Below are 17,622 nucleotides of genomic sequence, written 5' to 3'. Positions count from 1 at the left end.
TGAAATTAAATGGCTGTCTAATAAGAAAAAAAAAAAAAAGATAATAGCAGGTCATTTTATTTAAACTTTTGAGATAATGAAACAATAGTGGGAACACTGAATTTTTGGGGGAGAGTGGTAACAAGATCATTAATACTTTATACTTGTGGCATATTCTAAGGTTTAAAGAATAAAATAAGCAAGAGAACTCTTGATATGAAAGTGCACTTGAAAGATGAAAGACTGTACTATAACTTTTATAGGCACAAAATACCTTAAGTTTCACAAAAGTCCAGTCTATCTTCATTATTTATTAGGAAGACTTCAAGTAGGCTGCCTGACAAAGCAGTTGTCTATAGTTGGCTCTTATTTACTATGTAGTTCTTGGGATAAACATGTTTATACTTTGACTGAACAGTCACATAGATGCCATAAAGATGGCGACTGTATATCACTAATCGGTGAAATTTTTTGCCTGCTTTCATGATTTCTTCATTCTTTTTTTCAGTGGATATAAGTTCTTCTAAAAACTTTGAGTCTTCTAAGTACAGCTCGTCTCCTGAAAAATATTTTAATTCCATAAAGCATTACTTTATAAAACATTCCAATATATTAGCAATATACAAATCAGTCTTTATTTTCTATTTCATGGATTTGAAACTAACCCAGTTAATAACCCTAACTTTACATTAAATAATCTAACTTTATGAGCTTACATTTCTTTTTTTGTTTTTGTTTTTAATAAGCTCCCTCCCCCCTTTGTTATACTCTCAGTCAAGAATTTCTTTGGCGGGCCTCCCTGGTGGTGCAGGCGGCTGAGCACCTCACTGTGAAGCTGTCCACAGCCTCTGCAGCGCAGCTTCGATGCTGGTAAGCATCCCACATGGTGAAGCAAACCTCTCCTGTCTCGCCCACTGCTCTCCTCAGCACTGTATTTCGGTCATTCTGCCTGTTCTGTTCCCCTCTGTCTCTGGTGAATCCTCTCACCCTCCTGTGCATCTGGCCTGTACCCCGGTTCTTGTATAAAAATAAATAAATCTTTAAAAAAAAAAAGAATTTCTTTGGGCACATAATATTGAGGACCAGTATTGTTTTCATCACAATCTGCAACTTTTCTTCTAGTTCATGACTGTAACATAGTCAATGTAAACATAAATCATCATACCCATCTAATTTTTGATGTTTCATTAAGGGCTGCTCCAATAATTTTAAGATTACATTGGAAGAATTATCATTTATACATCAAAACTGCTAAACTTTCTATCCATAGGCTGAGTGACAAATATCACTGAGAATGAAGACAGGTAGCTATGAAGTAAGATAGGTCACAAAGTCCACTCCAAGTTGTCACAAATGCTCCATCCTGTGCTCACCCTAAAACAGACCACCTACAAACTCCCTAATTCAAATAACTTAACAATTTACATGCTCTCATAATTCAAAATTAAAATGTAAAAAAGCAAGATAATGTGAGAAAGAAATCTGTCAGTTTAAGAACTATATTTACATATGTACATGCATATTATTTATAGTGATTTATTCAGAACTCTTTATAAAAATACCATGGATACTTTATATGTTTTGACTTTATTTAATTAATACTGTCTTAGAGTATAAAACACAGACTGTAACTCATGTCTTGGTGTTAGACAATACTGCCATACAGTTCCTTAAATGTGAATAATTAAAAAGTTAAATGTGAATACTGACACAAGCATCATGCTTTAGCGATTTACCTGGTAAAAGCTGGACCATCCCATCAGCTGTTAATAATGTGATCGGCAGAAATCTTTGCACCCCTTCCAATGCCTGATTCAAACAAAATTCGTGCAAGTCAGAGAAAGAGGCAAAATTTTCAAGTCTTCTTATTTCATAGAATTGTGGCGGGGCCAACCAAATTTCTTTTGATATGAAACTTTCCACTGCCTCTGATGGAGATGACCACTGTGGAAGAAAAAGATAGGATTTTCTAAGGTTTATTCCATAGACAATGCAAGATTTGAGACTGTTAGAACAATACCTAAGGACTAATTAAAGATATAAAATTAATTCATAGTGTACCTTGCTATATTCCTCTGAGATAACGTGAAAAAATTGGGTAGAAAGATTGGATGAGTTGATTCCCTTAAGGAGGCTGATTTAGGGCCTCCCCGGTGGCGCAGCAGTTGAGCGCTGGGTTGTGAAGCTGCCCGCAGCCTCTGCAGCGCCAGTTCGATCCCCAGCTGCTCCCCAGCCACTGGAGGAGGGTCCCACATGGCGCGCAGACCTCTCCTGCCGCCCGCTGCTCCCCTTAGCAGTGTACTTCGGTCCTTCTGCCTGCTCTGTTCCCTGCTCTGGCTCTGGTGAATTCTCTCACCCTCCCATGCTTCTGACTGTACTCAGTGCATGTATAAACAAACCATCAAACACACAAATAAATAAATAAAACATGACTCTATAAAAAAAATTAAATAAAAAAAATTAAAAAAAAAAAGAGGCTGATTTATTGGGATACTGATCTAGAGAAACAGGAGAGATCTGCAAGGGTTGGCCTGTGAGAACTGTTCAGCATAAAGGAAGGAGATGCTAAGAAGTCAAGATAGTGCTGGTCACTCCGAAGGAAGATGCTGAAATGTAAACTCATGGCAGGAGATTGAGAATTTGGTGCCCATTTGCTCCTTTCATAAATGAGTGTCTTGGTGAGGTCATAAGAATGTGGTGATAGACAAGACAGACTAAGGCTCTCTGAGGTCTTTAATAAGCAAAATACAGTGTGATCTGTGTCACATGTCAACAATATGGGTAAAAGCACAGGGGTAATAGGAACTTTCTGGGAGATCAAAGGGCAGACTATAATCACAGAGGTATATGTAGTAACTGCAGGGTATCACCAGACAGTATTTACCCATTTATCAATAACTTAAGTGTCCTCACTGCTGTGACCTGTGCTCCTTTCTAAGCCTGCCTTCCATATACAGTTTGATAAAAACAGCTGATTCAATGAATATGAAATAATCCCAAAAGGTCTTTCTTTCACTGGTCTATTAAAAACCCACTCTTAAATTGGAGGAAACCAATACCCATTCCCAAACCCAGAGAGTTAAAATTTACCTCTGCCTTAGATGGGCCATAGGCTGAAGGTCACAAACAAGATTATATGTGCTTAAACATCCACTGATAAACCTGCTAAAACTTTAATCTATGTGTTAAGCAATTTATGTTTAACAAGTATCTCAGATTATTCTGAAGTAGGCAAAGGCTGCATTTTGAGAAACAGAGCTCTGGTCTCAAAAGGACCACACAATCCATAAATTTTTTCCATAGCATTCTGCTTGCTCAATTCTATGTGAGTTGAGTGATAGGAATAAGATAAAGAGTTAAGTGACAGATTCCAACCCACTTATTTCAACCTGTCCAGATTAGTCTAGATCATCAGTGAAAATAATTTATCATGTATCAATTACTCATTGCCTATAAAGCACTGCTCTAAATACATTACATAAATATTCTCAGTCTTTAGGATAATCCCACATACTCTCATAGATGAGAAGCTCCTCTAGAAATTCTGAGTTTCAGACTTTGCAAGGGGTTGGGATGGTGGTGACCACTCTAAATTTCCTGTTTCCACACCTTGATATATAAACACTTTAGGCAAACAATACTTTGTTGTGAGAGGTTGTCCTATGCACTGAAGGTTGCTTAGCAGCATCCCTGGGATCTACCCAGGCTAGGTAGCCCCCAATTTTGACAACCAAAAGTATATCCAGACATTGCCAAATATATTCAGGGTTGGGATGGGCATATTCCCAGTTGAAACCACTAATGTAGAAGAGTTTAAGAATTTTTTACTGGAACCTCCTCTTTCAGCCTGAAGAACTATAATTACCATCTTCCATCACAATATAAACAACAGAGAGGTGGACAAAATCTGTAACATTACCTTTATCAGACACTGAAAATGTAGAATTTGTGAGAAAGGGAAAATGAAGTGAGTCCAACTATTACCCAGGCTTTCTGTCTCAAGGTAATTCCCAGGCTGAAGCACAAGAAAGGAGAACCTAATCAGAGTCTAGGGTTTTTACTGAGTTGAGGAGACACAGATCAGAGTTTGGGATGGCCCATACAGGCTAGAATTTGGAAGGCAGTATACCTGAGAATATAATCTGTAGAGGGTGCCCTTCAGTCTTTGCTAAACACTAATTTATATACATCAAGAGGTGAAACTATGTGACACCGGAAAACAGTGATTCCTGAGAAAAGAACAATAACCTGGGACTTCAAGACTAACAATTTCCAGGGCTCATCTAGGGACAGGAATTTTTCTAATTTCCTCCAACAATAGTGGAGAGTATCATGGTAAATATAAGTGATATTCAGTAGACCCCAGGATGGCCACACAGCAGCTAAATATGTCCTAGAAAGAAAAAGATAAATACTGGATGAACTTACTTATAGGTGGAATATGGAGAAGCCAACCGAAAGGTCAAGAAAAAGTCAAAACAAACAAGCTGACCATAGAACTGAGGCATACAGCAGAGGGGGAGGAGAGAGCAAAACTGGGGAGGGATGAACACAAGGGAATATGGTGATGGTTCATAGGTGATATGGTGGCAGGAGAACTGTGGGGACTAAAACAATGTAAGAAAAAATTTTTATCTAAAAATAGAAAATATTGGGCCTCCCCAGTGGCGCTGCTTGCGAAGCTGCCTGCAGCCTCTACAGTGCCAGTTCGATCCCCAGCTGCTCCCCGGCCACCAGAGGGAGGGTCCCACATGGCGCACAGACCTCTCCTGCCGCCCGCTGCTCCCTTCAGCAGTGTACTTCAGTCTGCCTGCTCTGCTCCCCACTCTGGCTCTGGTGAATTCTCTCACCCTCCCGCACTTCTGACTGTGCCCAGTGCTTGTATAAATAAAAAATAAATCTTTAATAGAAAAAAAATTTAAAAAAAGGAAGATTTAAAAAAATGAATTACTCCTACAATGAAAACTACTATACACCTGCTCTAAACCCTTAAACTCAAAAGCATCAAGTTAATTTGCAGTAACTCAACTTTCCACCAGGAAAAGTCTAATATTCTTTAAAGGAATATAATAAAGTGTAATAATCAACATAAAATCACAATACTTAACATCTAATCAAAATTTCAAGACCTATGACAAACCAGGAAAATGTGACTCATAGTGAGATGAAAAATCAGTCAACAGAAACAGGCCCAGAAATTATGAAATGACATTGAAATTATGACAATATGAAAATCCATTAAAACCTGGTATAGTATTATAAATCTGTTACATTGGCTCAAAGATATAAAGAAAACATGAGAGAAACAGAAAATGTTAAAAAATAACTAGATGGAGGGCCTCCCCGGTGGCGCAGTGGTTGAGCGCTGGGCTGCGAAGCTACCCGCAGCCTCTGCAGCACCAGTTCGATCCCCAGCCGCCAGCAAGGGTCCCACATGGCACACAGACCTCTCCTGCCCCACCTGATGCTCCCCTCAGCAGTGTATTTCATCAGTCTGCCTCTTCTGTTCCCCGCTCTGGTTCTGGTGAATTCTCTCACCCTCCCACGCTTCTGACTGTACCCAATGCTTGTATAAATCAATCTTTTTTTTTTTAAAGATTGATCTTTTTATTTATACAAGCACTGGGTACAGTCAGAAGCATGGGAGGGTGAGAGACTTCACCAGAGTCAGAGCGGGGAGCAGAACAGACAGACTGACGAAATACAATGCTGAGGGGAGCAGCGGGCACGGCAGGAGAGGTCTGCGCATTGTGTGGGATCCTCACCTGGTGGCCGGGGATTGAACCGGCACTGCAGAGGCTACGGGCAGCTTCTCAACCCAGCGCTCAACCGCTGCACCACTGGGGAGGCCCAAATCAATCTTTTATGTAAAAAAAAAAAAAAAAAGAACTAGACGGAAGGAACTTGTAGAGATAAAAATACCTGAAATGCAAATTACACTGGATGGTATTTACAGTAGATTGCATTTTATTTTGGAGAGGAAAAACTTAAAAATAGCAATAGAATCTATTCAAAATAAAGCACAGAGACGAAAAAAATATTTAAAAAATGAACCCATGGAATGTTACCTTGTAGTCCAAAACTAGGGAAAGGTGAAAAATGTTTGAAGAAATAAAGAAGAAACCACGTGTATCATAATCAAATTGCCAAACACCAACAATGAAGAGGAAATATCTAAAGTAGCCATACACACCAACCCCCACCCCCCAAATTTTATAGAGAGGAACAAAGAGTTAAAAGCAGACTTCCTAATGGACAATTATGCAAATAACAAAACACCTTTCATTACTGTTATCCTAGAATTCTATACCCAGCCAAAATAACTTTCAAAAGATAAATCAAAACAAAATATTTTTCAGCCAATATTTTCACAGTCAGAAGATGTGACATGCAAGCACTATTAAGTTTTTTAGGCAGAAAGATACAAATCTACAGATTTAAATCTATAAATCTGTATAATGGAATAAAGACTGATAAGATAGTATGTGTATATGTAAGGAAACATAAAAGACATTTCCCCCCTCATTTTCATGGTTCTGGTATTCTAGAGTTTCTAACAGAAATAAAAGTCAAAGGTATGGAAACAATATCATAAAATGGGGGAGAGAGGCACAGAGAAGTGGAACTTTGTTATTATAAAGTTCTAACTATATATATGAAGTGTAAAAAAATTGCAAACTCTAGAGCAACCACAAAGAAGTGCAAGTCAACAATGGAGATAAAACAGGGCTTGTGCAAATAAGCTAAAAGAATTCAGGAAAAGAAAAAGTGGGAGAACAAATGGGACAGATTGAAAAACCAATAGAAAGATGGTGGATTTTAATCTGATCTAATCAATAACATTAAATATAAATTATCTAAATACAATTAAAAGGCAGAAATTGTCACTGGATAAAAAAAAAAGAAAGACTATGTTGCTGCCTACAAAGAAACACACGTTAAAAGACAAGTTAAAGGGCCTCCCAGGTGGTGCAGCGGTTGAGCGCTGGGCTGCGAAGCTGCCCGCAGCCTCTGCAGCGCCAGTTCAATCCCCCGCCACCGGCGAGGGTCCCACATGGCGCGCAGACCTCTCCTGCCGCCCATTGCTCCCCTCAGCAGTGTACTTCGGTCCTTCTGCCTGCTCTGCTCCCCGCTCTGGCTCTGGTGAATTCTCTCACCCTCCCGCGCTTCTGACTGTACCCAGTGCATGTATAAACAAAACAAACAAACAAACAAACAAACAAATAAATAAATAAAACATGCCTCTTAAAAAAAAAAAAAAAGACAAGTTAAAGTGAAGGATGGGAAAAATACACTACCCCATTGCTAGACTAATATGACTATACTAGTATCAGAGTAAACTTCAGGTTTCATAATTCATAATATCAGAGTTAAAGGTTATTTCCTAATAATGAAAAGGTCAATCCTTCAAATCTTTAACAGTCCTACATGTATGCACAGCACTTTACAAGGGAGCTTCAAAATACATGAGCAAAAAATCTGATAAAAATGAAGAGAAAAAGATAAATCCAGTAATTCACTGACGATTCCAGCATTCCTCTCTCAGTATTTCATGGAACAAGTAAAGGACATAAAGACCTGAAAGACATTATCAACGAGTTTAACCTCAAAAGTATTTTCACAAGCACTCCATACACATTCTTTTTTCGAGAAAATTCTCCAAGATATGTTTGTGGCCATCAAGCAGGTCTTGATAAATTCAAAAAGTTTAAATCATACACAGTATATTCGAAAAGGAAAGATACTACAGTTGATCTTAGCCAAAAGGCCAAGAAGCAATTCGAAGAGGAAAGACAAATAAATGGCTGTAGGGATGAAACGAGGTTGGGTCTGAAGTGCTTGAACCAGAAGCAGCACCTGATCAGGCTCCGCAGTCACCAGGAATCTCCGTAGGGGACCGCTGGGGCAATCAAGGGAGAAGACATGCCAATGGCTCTGGGGCTGTAAAGCCAAGAAGCCAAGGAGCCAAGGAAAGCAGGGTGGACTTCACCAACGTGCGGTCCTTGACCCCCCTGGTTCCCATGCCCACCCACTTTGTATGACCCTGAGGATGTGAACTAGTCTCTCTAGGTTTGTTGTATTCAGAGGACCCTGATGGGCCTTGGCCACCAGCCGCGGTCCTCATTCTGGGGCTCCCGTGATGCCCTACTCCGCGGCCGCGGTGAGGACGCCCTACCTGGCAGCCCACCACCTCGGCCGCGTCTGGGTAGACCGGGGGAGGCTGCTGCAGGCAGCACAGGTAGAAGGCAGTGTCGAAGCGGCGGAGGCCCAAGCGTGTGAAGGGCGTGAGCCAAGAGCTCCAATCGTGCAGGGCCCAGATGTCGGGCGTGCAGTCAAGGTCGGCGCACAGGTGCAGGAAGTGGCGCGGGTCCTCGCGGACGCGGGCGCGCCAGGCTTCCAGGCCCGGCGTCTGCTCGAGGGGGCGGCCCAGCACGGGCGCGGCGGGCGGGGAGTCTCTGGGCCGCAGCAGCAGCAGGCCCGCCTCCTCGAAGGTCTCGCGGATGGCGCAGATACGAAAGGCGACGTCATCGGGCAGCGCCGCGGGGTCCCCGTCGGCGACGTCGGGCAGCACCGGGAAGGCGGCGCGCGAGGGCGGCGACGGGCCCAGGCCGAAGCGCGGCGGCCGGTGGTTCGGCGCGAAGAGGCGCAGCCATTCGGCCGAGCGGTCGGCCGCGTCCAGCACGCCCCCCGGGAAGACGTGCGCCCCGGGCATGAAGCCTTGGCGCGAGGAGCGCTGCAGCAGCAGCACCCGGAAGCCCTCGTCGGGCGGCGACGCCGCGGCCGGGCTCGGGCGCGTCCAGCCGGCCGCCAGCATCAGGGTGGCCGCCCGCCGCCAGCTGCTGGAACCCGGCCGCAGGGAGCCGCTCATGGCGGTCGGCGGCGCGCGGCTTCCGGGCCCCGGGTTCGGGCCGGCCAGGAGCGCCTGGACGCTGAAACTGCCGCCCGCTGAGGTCGTCCGGGCGTGAGGACGGAGGCCGGTCATGGAGGGCGAACTCCCGGCCCGGTGTAGGCTGGGCGCCGGGTGAACCCTGCCAGGGGGAGGAGCACGGCGAGCCCTCCTCCCAGCCCGGCGCTCTCGCGGGACCGGGACCGTCGGCGCCGCCCGCGCGGGATGGATAGTCGCGGCCGCCCCTAAGGAGGGTGGCATTATACCCACCCGGGACGCTCTGACCCAGCTCAGGGAGGCTTGGCGGCGCACGTGACCGGCCAAGGTAAAACTACGATGCCGTGTTTTCACCAGCCGTCGTGACACCTACCCCACCAAACCCCGAGAGCTAGGACTTAATCCCTTAAATCGGGTCGACAAGTAGGTGTGTTTACTTTGGCAGGGGGGCGGCCCAATGGGCGTGGCTGACCTTTCCAGATTCTCTTAAACCCCACCAGTGAGAAACTCGTGTGGGAACGAGCTGCCAAATTATATGTTTCCCACTGCACAGCCGCGTGTGAAAGGTCCACCTTGAGTCCCCCAGACGTCATGATCATGTATTCTGGACCCTTTTTATTGTCTGGGCAGCTGCTCCCCTCAGCAGTGTACCTCGGTCCCCCTGCCTGCTCTGCTCCCCACTCTGGCTCTGGTGAATCCTCTGACCCTCCCGCGCTTCTGACTGTACCCAGTGCTTGTATAAATAAATAAATAAATCTTAAAAAAAATGATTTATTTATTTATGATTACAACAACTGGGGTACAGGCCAGAAGTGTGGGAGGTGAGAGGATTCACCAGAGACAGAGCAGGGAACATAACAGGCAGCTTGACCAAAGTTCTCTGCTGAGGGGAGCAGCGGGCGAGTCAGGAAAGGTCCGCTGCGCCATGGCCATGTGGATAGTAGCTACCTGGCCGGGGGTTGAATTCATGCTGCAGAGGCTGCAGAGAGCCCCACAGTGCTGTCCTCAACCCCTTGCGCCACCAGGGAGGCCTCCACCGACATTCTTAGTGGCTGTAATACTCCCTTCTCCAAAAGAAATATTACTGTTTTTTAAGAAAGGCCTGTTTAAATCTGGGTTTTCTCTTTTACAGTCCCTCATCAGTTGCCAACAACTCCCACAATAGCCCTTGGGATTTATCACACATACCTATGTTTTTGGATGAGATACAGACTACTTTTGGTCTCATTTGCATATCATGCGTTATGGGTCATTTCCTGGGGGTGAAGACACACATGGCACTGCTAGTATTTTGGCTGATTTTTGTTAGTATCATTTTCTAAAGGTGCAAATCCCTGTGTACTGACTGCATCCCCAAAACAAAAATAGCCACATACAGAGAAAAACAAAGGGAGGGCTGTTGTCCAGTGGGATGATCTGCCAATTTTCATGGGTCCTGCATTTGCAGAATCTCAGTTGGGCCCCTCCCTGGACTTCTTCCTGACTGCATGCGACTCTGTTCTGAGACAGTCAGTTCAGAATCTTACTGAGTTGGGGTTGACACATTGAAGCCTGTGTTTTTAACCATCCTGGACTGTGCAGGTGAGTGCAGTCCTGTTAGGCATGGGGAGCCTAGAAAAGTAATATTGCCAGCAATGTGGTGACTCCATTGGATGGGACTGGACTGGAGGCCCACCCGAAGGTGCTAAACAAGAAATAATGAGGGCCTAAGCCAGGAGCGTGGCTGTGGAGAGTGGAGCAAAGGGAGTGATTTAGAGAGTATTTAAGGAGAAGACTGGATGTAATGTGGTAATTGGTTGACTATACAGAATAAGGGAAAGCAAGAAGTTAAGATTCTAGCTTGGGAGATAATGCTAGGTATGAAAATATTAGTAATTACTAAGCATCTGCTGTGTGTGAGGCACTAGGAACTTTGTGAGAATTAGCTCTATAATCTTTACAAAATCCTATAAATTGGAAATAACTTGCCATATACAGATGGGAAACTACTAACTGGTTAAGTACCATGACATACTGCTCTTCAGTATAGAACAATATTACATTTTGTAGGTATAAATGTTTATTTCCGTATCATCTACTTTTTCCAAAGGCTCATCCTGAGTGAGATGACCATGCCTGGAGTGCATAGCAAAGTGGATCTTCTCCAACACAGCAGCCTCCAGAAATGCACACACTGCCATGCCAGTTTTACGCAGGACCTGTTGGGAGCCTGCTGCCTAAAGGCAGCTAGAGTTTTTGGAGAATACCTGTTTACTCTGCATACAGAGTTCCAGGATCTTAGAAGTTCTGCAAACTTCTAAGAATTGACTTCTGTTTTCTGAGGACGTGCTGGCTTGTGTGCATGTTCCCTACTAGCCAGGAAAACTTGTATTCAGCAGTAGCTTATTAATCTGTATAAGCATAATCACAATTGCACACTATTTTCTTGTTCCTTTGCTCATATCTTTAATAAAAGCTTGGGCTGGGAGAGTGAAAGGCAGAACTGCTCTTAATGGCACTCTCCCCAGCCTCCCACCATTGCATATTCATTTAGGCTCCGAACCTTCGTTAATGGCAGAGAACTTCATCGGCTATCCTTTCCGCAGCAAGGGCCCTCTGTGCTGATATAGTGCCAATTTATTTATGTAACCAGAGCTCAAACCTATAACCTCGGTTACCTGAACTGCAGCCAAGAACCAAGGCAGAAGCAAAGAACAGATTCTGAGTAGCAAAACAGATACAATATTCAGATTTTAAAGTGCCATGCTGGTAGATGAAATTGCTATGTGGATATATTACTTACCTATTGCTATTACCAAGTTCTTGTAAACTTGGCCCGTTAAAACAGTAAACATTTACTCTCTCACAATTTCTGTGAATCAAGAATTTGGACGGTGGTGACTCAGTATTTCCCAGTAGATTATGTTCAGTGTGTCAACTGGGGCTGGGACTTAATGGACTGGGGCATCCATTTTAACAGTGGCTCACTCAGGTGGCTATTGGTTGGAGGCCTCAGTTCCTCTCTACTTGGCAGTTGAGAGGCAACTTGGCAGTTAATTTACCTCAGAGGGAGGGACCTAAGGAAGAGGAAGAAGCCATGGTGCCTTTTATGACTTAACCTCAAAAGACATTCTGTCCTTTAAAGTGTCTTATTTTATTTTTTGAAATATTCATTTATTTATGCATACAAGAACTGGGGTACAGGCCAGAGGATCACCAGAGACAGAGTGGAGAGCAGAATAGGCAGATTGACTGAAATACACTGCTGAGGGGAGCAGTGGGTGAGACAGGAGAGGTCTGCTGTGCCATGTGGGTCTCCTCCCTGGCCAGGGATCAAACTCAGTGCTTCTGTGGCTGCAGATAGCTTCATAGGCTGCATCTTAACCCCTTGCACCACCAGGGAGGCCCTCAAGTGTCCTATTTTAATACTAGTCAACTCTACTCATTGTGAGAAGAGACTACACAAAGTACCAGGAGGTGGGGACATTGGGGGTCATCTTGGGCAGCAGGCTACCAAAATGAATAAAAAATGAAACCATCTCAGCATTAGAAGAAAACAGGTAAATTGTAATCTTTGACTGAAATTATAGAAGCAATAAGGGAAAAGAAAGAACAATGTGACATTCTTTTTTTTTTTTTGTATTATAACAACCATGGCAAAAAACACCCTAAGGAATTCTGGAAGTAAGCTGGAAAAATTATGTTGTATCTGTCACAGGGATGAAAATTGAGAAGAAATAGGGTAGAAAAAACCTCCAGAAGTGTAGAAAAATGGGCACAGGATGTGAAAAGACAGTTCATAGTGATTTCTTTAAAGTCACGCTGTTTCCAAGTATTGAAATCTTGTCTTCAAATCTTTTGGCTTGTTCTCAAAGTGCCCTGCCCAGCCCTGTCCTGCCAGGGGCATGGGGCCAGCTTCCCTGGGCCTAAGAGTGGGTGCACAGAACCATCCCCCAAGAATGCTGGAGGTGGCACAGTGGTTGAGCGCTGGGTTGCGAAGCTGCCCGCAGACGCCACGGCGCCGGTTCGATCCCCGGCTGCTCCCCGGCCACTGGAGGAGGGTTCCGCATGGCGCGCAGACCTCTCCTGCCGCCCGCTGCTCCCCTCAGCAGTGTACTTCGGTCCTTCTGCCTGCTCTGCTCCCCGCTCTGGCTCTGGTGAATTCTCTCACCCTCCCGCGCTTCTGACTGTACCCAGTGCTTGTATAAATAAATAAATAAATCTTTAAAAAAAAAAAAAAAAAAAAAGAATGCTGGAGGTGACCATGGGCCATTTGGTCATGAGAGCAAGACTGTTTATGACAACGGTTGCTTCCTAGCTGAAGACAGTTGCCTCTTCCTTATTCCATTCTACTGGTCTTTTCCAACTATCTTTACAATGAGAAATTTCCTTGTTTGACTTATTGGAATATACATGCATGCAGAAAGAAAAACTTCCCAAACATATCATGTTGCATTTTATCTCTGGCTCTAAGTGGGCTTTTATTTCAGTCTCTAATTCATTGAGCTCAAGTTCATTTCTGTTATCCATTATTCATCAGGTTTTTCAGTTAAAAAAAAAAATCAGGAAAAGAGTGTGATTTGCAGGGCTACCCATGGAGAGGTGACTTCATCTTGAACTTGGAGACTCAATAGTAGCAGGAAGTCTGTTCATCCTGCCTAGAAACCAAGGCATGTCACTGGGGTTCAACAAGTCACCTGCAAATGACCAGAAACTCAGTGCACAAAGAATCATCACATAAAAATTGTTTCTTAAGGGACGCCCCTGGTGGTCTAGTAAGTCTCGCCACTATCACTGCTGTGGTCTGAGTTTGATCCCCGGCCAGGGAGCTGACCTGCGTGGTGCAGCAAACCTCTCCTGTCTCGCCCGCTGCTCCCCTCAGCAGTGTATTTCAGTAAATCTGCCTGTTCTGCTCCCCCATTCTGTCTCTGGTGAATCCTCTCACCCACCCCCATCCCACACCTCTGCTAACACCCCAGTTCCTCTATGCAAAAAAAAAAAAAAGTTGGGCCTCCCCTGGTGGCGCAGCCCTTGAGCGCTGGGCTGTGAAGCTGCCCGCAGCGTCTGCAGTGCCGGTTCGATCCCTGGCCGCCGGGCGAGGGTCCCACATGGCGCACAGACCTCTCCTGCTGCCCGCTGCTCCCCTCAGCAGTGTACTTCGTCAGTCTGCCTGCTCTGCTCTCCCCTCTGGCTCTGTTGAATTCTCTCACCCTCCCGCGCTTCTGACTGTACCCAGTGCTTGTATGAATAAATAAATAAATCTTTTTTTAAAAATTAAAAAAAAAAAAGTTAAGGGCCTCCCTGGTGGCACAAGGGTTTAAGCACTGTGCTATGAAGCAATCCGCAGCCTCTGCAGCACAAGTTCAATTCCCGGCCGGCTAGAGAGGAACCCACATGGTACAGCGACCTCTCCTGTCTCGCCCACTACTCCCCTCAGCAGTGTACTTCAGTCAGTCTGCCTGTTCTGTTCCCCACTCTGTCTCTGGTGAATCCTCTCACCCCGGCATCTCTGGCCTGTACCCCAGCTCTTGTATGCATAAATAAATAAAGCTTAAAAAAAGTTTAAAAAATTGCTTCTCAAGATGTTTTTAAGAAGCATTTTTTAAAAGGCTCAAAACGGGCCTCCCCAGTGGCACAGCAGGTTGGGCGCAGCGCTGTGAAGCTGTCCACAGCCTCTGCTGCCGCGGACCAGCACAGCAGTGAACGATGAGGCCGTCTCAGGGTTGAGAGATTGCTCAGGGTGGTCAGGGATTCAGTTAAAGAAATGACAAACAGACACACTTCAAGAGAGAGTGTAAATCTGAGTGTAATTTAATTTGAGTTGGTGACCAGTATATATATGTTTTCTAAAAGCATAGGAATGGCAAACATCAGTGAAGAAATCAGCTTGCTTATAGGTTTAGCTTATCATTGACAGGGCAGTGATTTACATCTGGACCCAGGCGCATTCCTAAGTAGTTAGGCTATTAATTTTTCTTTTTGTTTTATGTGATTACTTTTTTGTTTAAACTACTCACTACCAGTAAATTACTATTAATTAGCATGGGTGAATTTTACTTTTCACAATGTAATATTTTTATCATTAAGATTAATGCTAACAAGGCTAAGCATACAACAGAGAAATTATTAAGCTAACAGTTCTATTAATACACAGAGTTTAGTAATGTTTCATTTGAATTAGCCTAGTTATTAGATTTCGTATGTTCTTTTTTAATCAGCAAACCAATGACCTTTTTAGACAGAGAAAGAGAAAAGATTTTAGAGAGACAGTTGTATTAGAATAAAGTTTGTGGGCCTTGAGAAGGTTCCCTGCGGTCAGCATTCCTGTAGTGGCTCCTTGGGGTCGTTATCTTTCAACAGGCTTCCGTCTTATCTATGTCTTCGGGGGGTTTGCTGTTCTCCCACTGCGCGCTGGTTCCTTGCCCAGCCGGACCTAGGGACCGTGGCTTAGCCCTAAAGGTCACTGCAGGGGGAGGTGCAGCAGGTATGTCTTCAGGGGGTTTTGCTGTTCTCCCCCTGCGCGCTGCTTCCTTGCCCAGCAGGACCTAGGGACCGTGGCGAGAGCCATTAGCCCTAAAGGTCACTGCAGGGGAAGGTGCAGCACTCTGCAGTACAGGTTCGATTCCCGGCCAGCTGGGGAGATTCCCACATGGTGCAGCAGACCCCTCCTGCCTGGCTCTCTGCTCCCCCTAGCAGTGTGTTTCTGTCCATCTGCCTGCTCTGCTCCCTGCTCTGTCTCTGGTGAATCTTTCACTCTCCTGTGCCTCTGGCTTGTGCCCCGGTTCTTGTATAAAAATAAAGAAATCTTTAAAAAAAAAAGGCTCAAAATGTTTTCTCAAAAATTGATTCTGTTGATGTGGCATTCTGGAAAAGGCAATACTATATGGACAAATTAGATCAGTAATTGCCAGCCCAGGGATGGTGGAAAGGATTGAGTATCAAAGGACTTGGGATGATGGAATACTCTGTGTCTTGGTGGATTGCATATATTGGTATGATTGTATGACATATAATTTGTATGATTGCACATATTTATTAAATGATTGTATATCTTTATTAAAACTCAGAGCTGCACACCACAGGAACATGAATGTTACTGTGTTGAAATACCTCAATAAATTTGACTTTAAAAATGTATAGATTCCAACTTCCAGATGAATTGGAATTTCCATCTGTAACCTTTACCTTTTTATTATATACCTCTCATTTTGACATGTGTATCTAGTTTGGCCATCAGACTGATTTTTAGCAGTTTTGTTACAGAAAGTTAAATTTTTCATATATACTGTCCCCCCCCCCACTATCCAATTCTTAGGATTTATAGTTTGATAAATAAAAACAGTGGCATCCAACATGTACTGAGCCCTATAGCAGAAAAAGTCTTACCTCTCACTCTAATAAATTCCTATAAAACTTGGTAATTAAAACAATAGACATTTAGGGCCTCCCCGGTGGTGCAGCGGTTGAGCGCTGGGTTGAGGGGCTGCCCGTGGCCTCTGCAGCGCCGGTTTGATCCCTGGCTGCTCCCCGGCCACCAGAGGAGGGTCCCACATGGCGCGCAGACCTCTCCTGCCGCCCGCTGCTCCCCTCAGCAGTGTCCTTCGGTCCTTCTGCCTGTTCTGCTCCCCGCTCTGGCTCTGGTGAATTCTCTCACCCTCCCGTGCTTCTGACTGTACCCAATGCTTGTATAAATTAATAAAAAATAAATCTTTAAAAAAAAAAAGAATGTCCCATCCCTTTAAAAAATAAAAAAAATAAATAAAATAAAACAATAGACATTTATATCTCACAATTTGTGTGGATTTCAGGAACTTGATAACTATTATTACCATCATTATAAAGATAAAGAAATTTAGGTCAGTGAGAATAAGGGACTTTTGAGTGAGATCTGGCTTGAACTCAGATGTACCTTATTTCTTGCCCAGTGTCTTAAACTCAGTGCTACTATGGTTCAACACACAGTACAAAATCTGCTTCTCAGTCCCTGCAGTAGGACTGCCAACAATGCTTTGCTCTTTTGGGGAAGGTTCTGAAATTTTAAATTTGGCGACCATAGGTGATTACTGAAAATGGTTTATTACATTCTTGACCCAGAAAACCCTACAAAGTCATGGAAATTGAGAAGTTCAACTCTTCATGTTCATTTTAAGAATACTCATGAAACTGTCCAGGTGATCTCGGTGTGCATATCTGAAAAGCCACTAAGTATATGAAAGATGTCACTCTGCGGACGCTGTGTGTGCCATTCCTTCATAGGTGGTGGAGTTGGCAGGTGGGCCCAGGCCAAACAGTGGGGCTGGATGCAAGGTCGGTGGCCCTTAAAAGTAGTGCTGAATTTTTACTGCACATGCTTGCAAATGCAAAGAGTAATGCGGAACTCAAGGGTTTATGGTCATTGAGTACATCCAGGTGAACAAAGCCCCCAAGATATGGTAGAAGTTGTGGTTAAAAAAAAAAAAAAAAGGCAGATTATCCCTATATCAGAAGAGGAGGTTGCACAGAAGAAAAAGATCCCAGAAGAAACTGAAGCAGCCTGGGAATGAGTTCAACAGAAAGTAAAAGAAAATAAAAGAGAAAAAAAAATTAAATTTGTGTTTTAATAACAATGTTTTCTACATGTAAGAGCATTTTATTGTAAAAACAAGGTAAGAACACTAAATAAAAATACTGAAAAATACCATTCATAATCCCATCACCTTAACACATATTTTCACTTCTGTGTATCTTCTTGTAGTTCTGTGTACCTAATACATTTAAGCAGGAGACACTCAACTTTGCTT

The 17,622-nt window shown here is 43.9% G+C and overlaps 1 protein-coding gene and 1 pseudogene across 1 annotated transcript; both read right to left on the bottom strand.

Annotated features, from left to right (window-relative positions):
- On the bottom strand, positions 1-8,848 carry NUDT19 (nudix hydrolase 19). Its single transcript, XM_037516365.2, has 3 exons — positions 8,156-8,848; positions 1,716-1,923; positions 1-538 (listed from the first exon to the last, which is right to left on the bottom strand). Exons 1-3 carry the CDS (start codon positions 8,846-8,848, stop codon positions 333-335), a joined length of 1,107 nt encoding a protein of 368 aa, XP_037372262.1. The 3' UTR covers positions 1-332.
- On the bottom strand, positions 7,662-7,759 carry LOC119250573 (U2 spliceosomal RNA; annotated as a pseudogene).
- Positions 8,849-17,622: the final 8,774 nt, after the last annotated feature.

This window comes from Talpa occidentalis, unplaced genomic scaffold (assembly GCF_014898055.3).
Source record: "Talpa occidentalis isolate TD23 unplaced genomic scaffold, MPIMG_talOcc4v2.1 talOcc4.17, whole genome shotgun sequence".
Lineage (NCBI taxonomy): Eukaryota > Metazoa > Chordata > Mammalia > Eulipotyphla > Talpidae > Talpa > Talpa occidentalis.
This window is presented reverse-complemented; position numbering and strand designations above follow the sequence as displayed.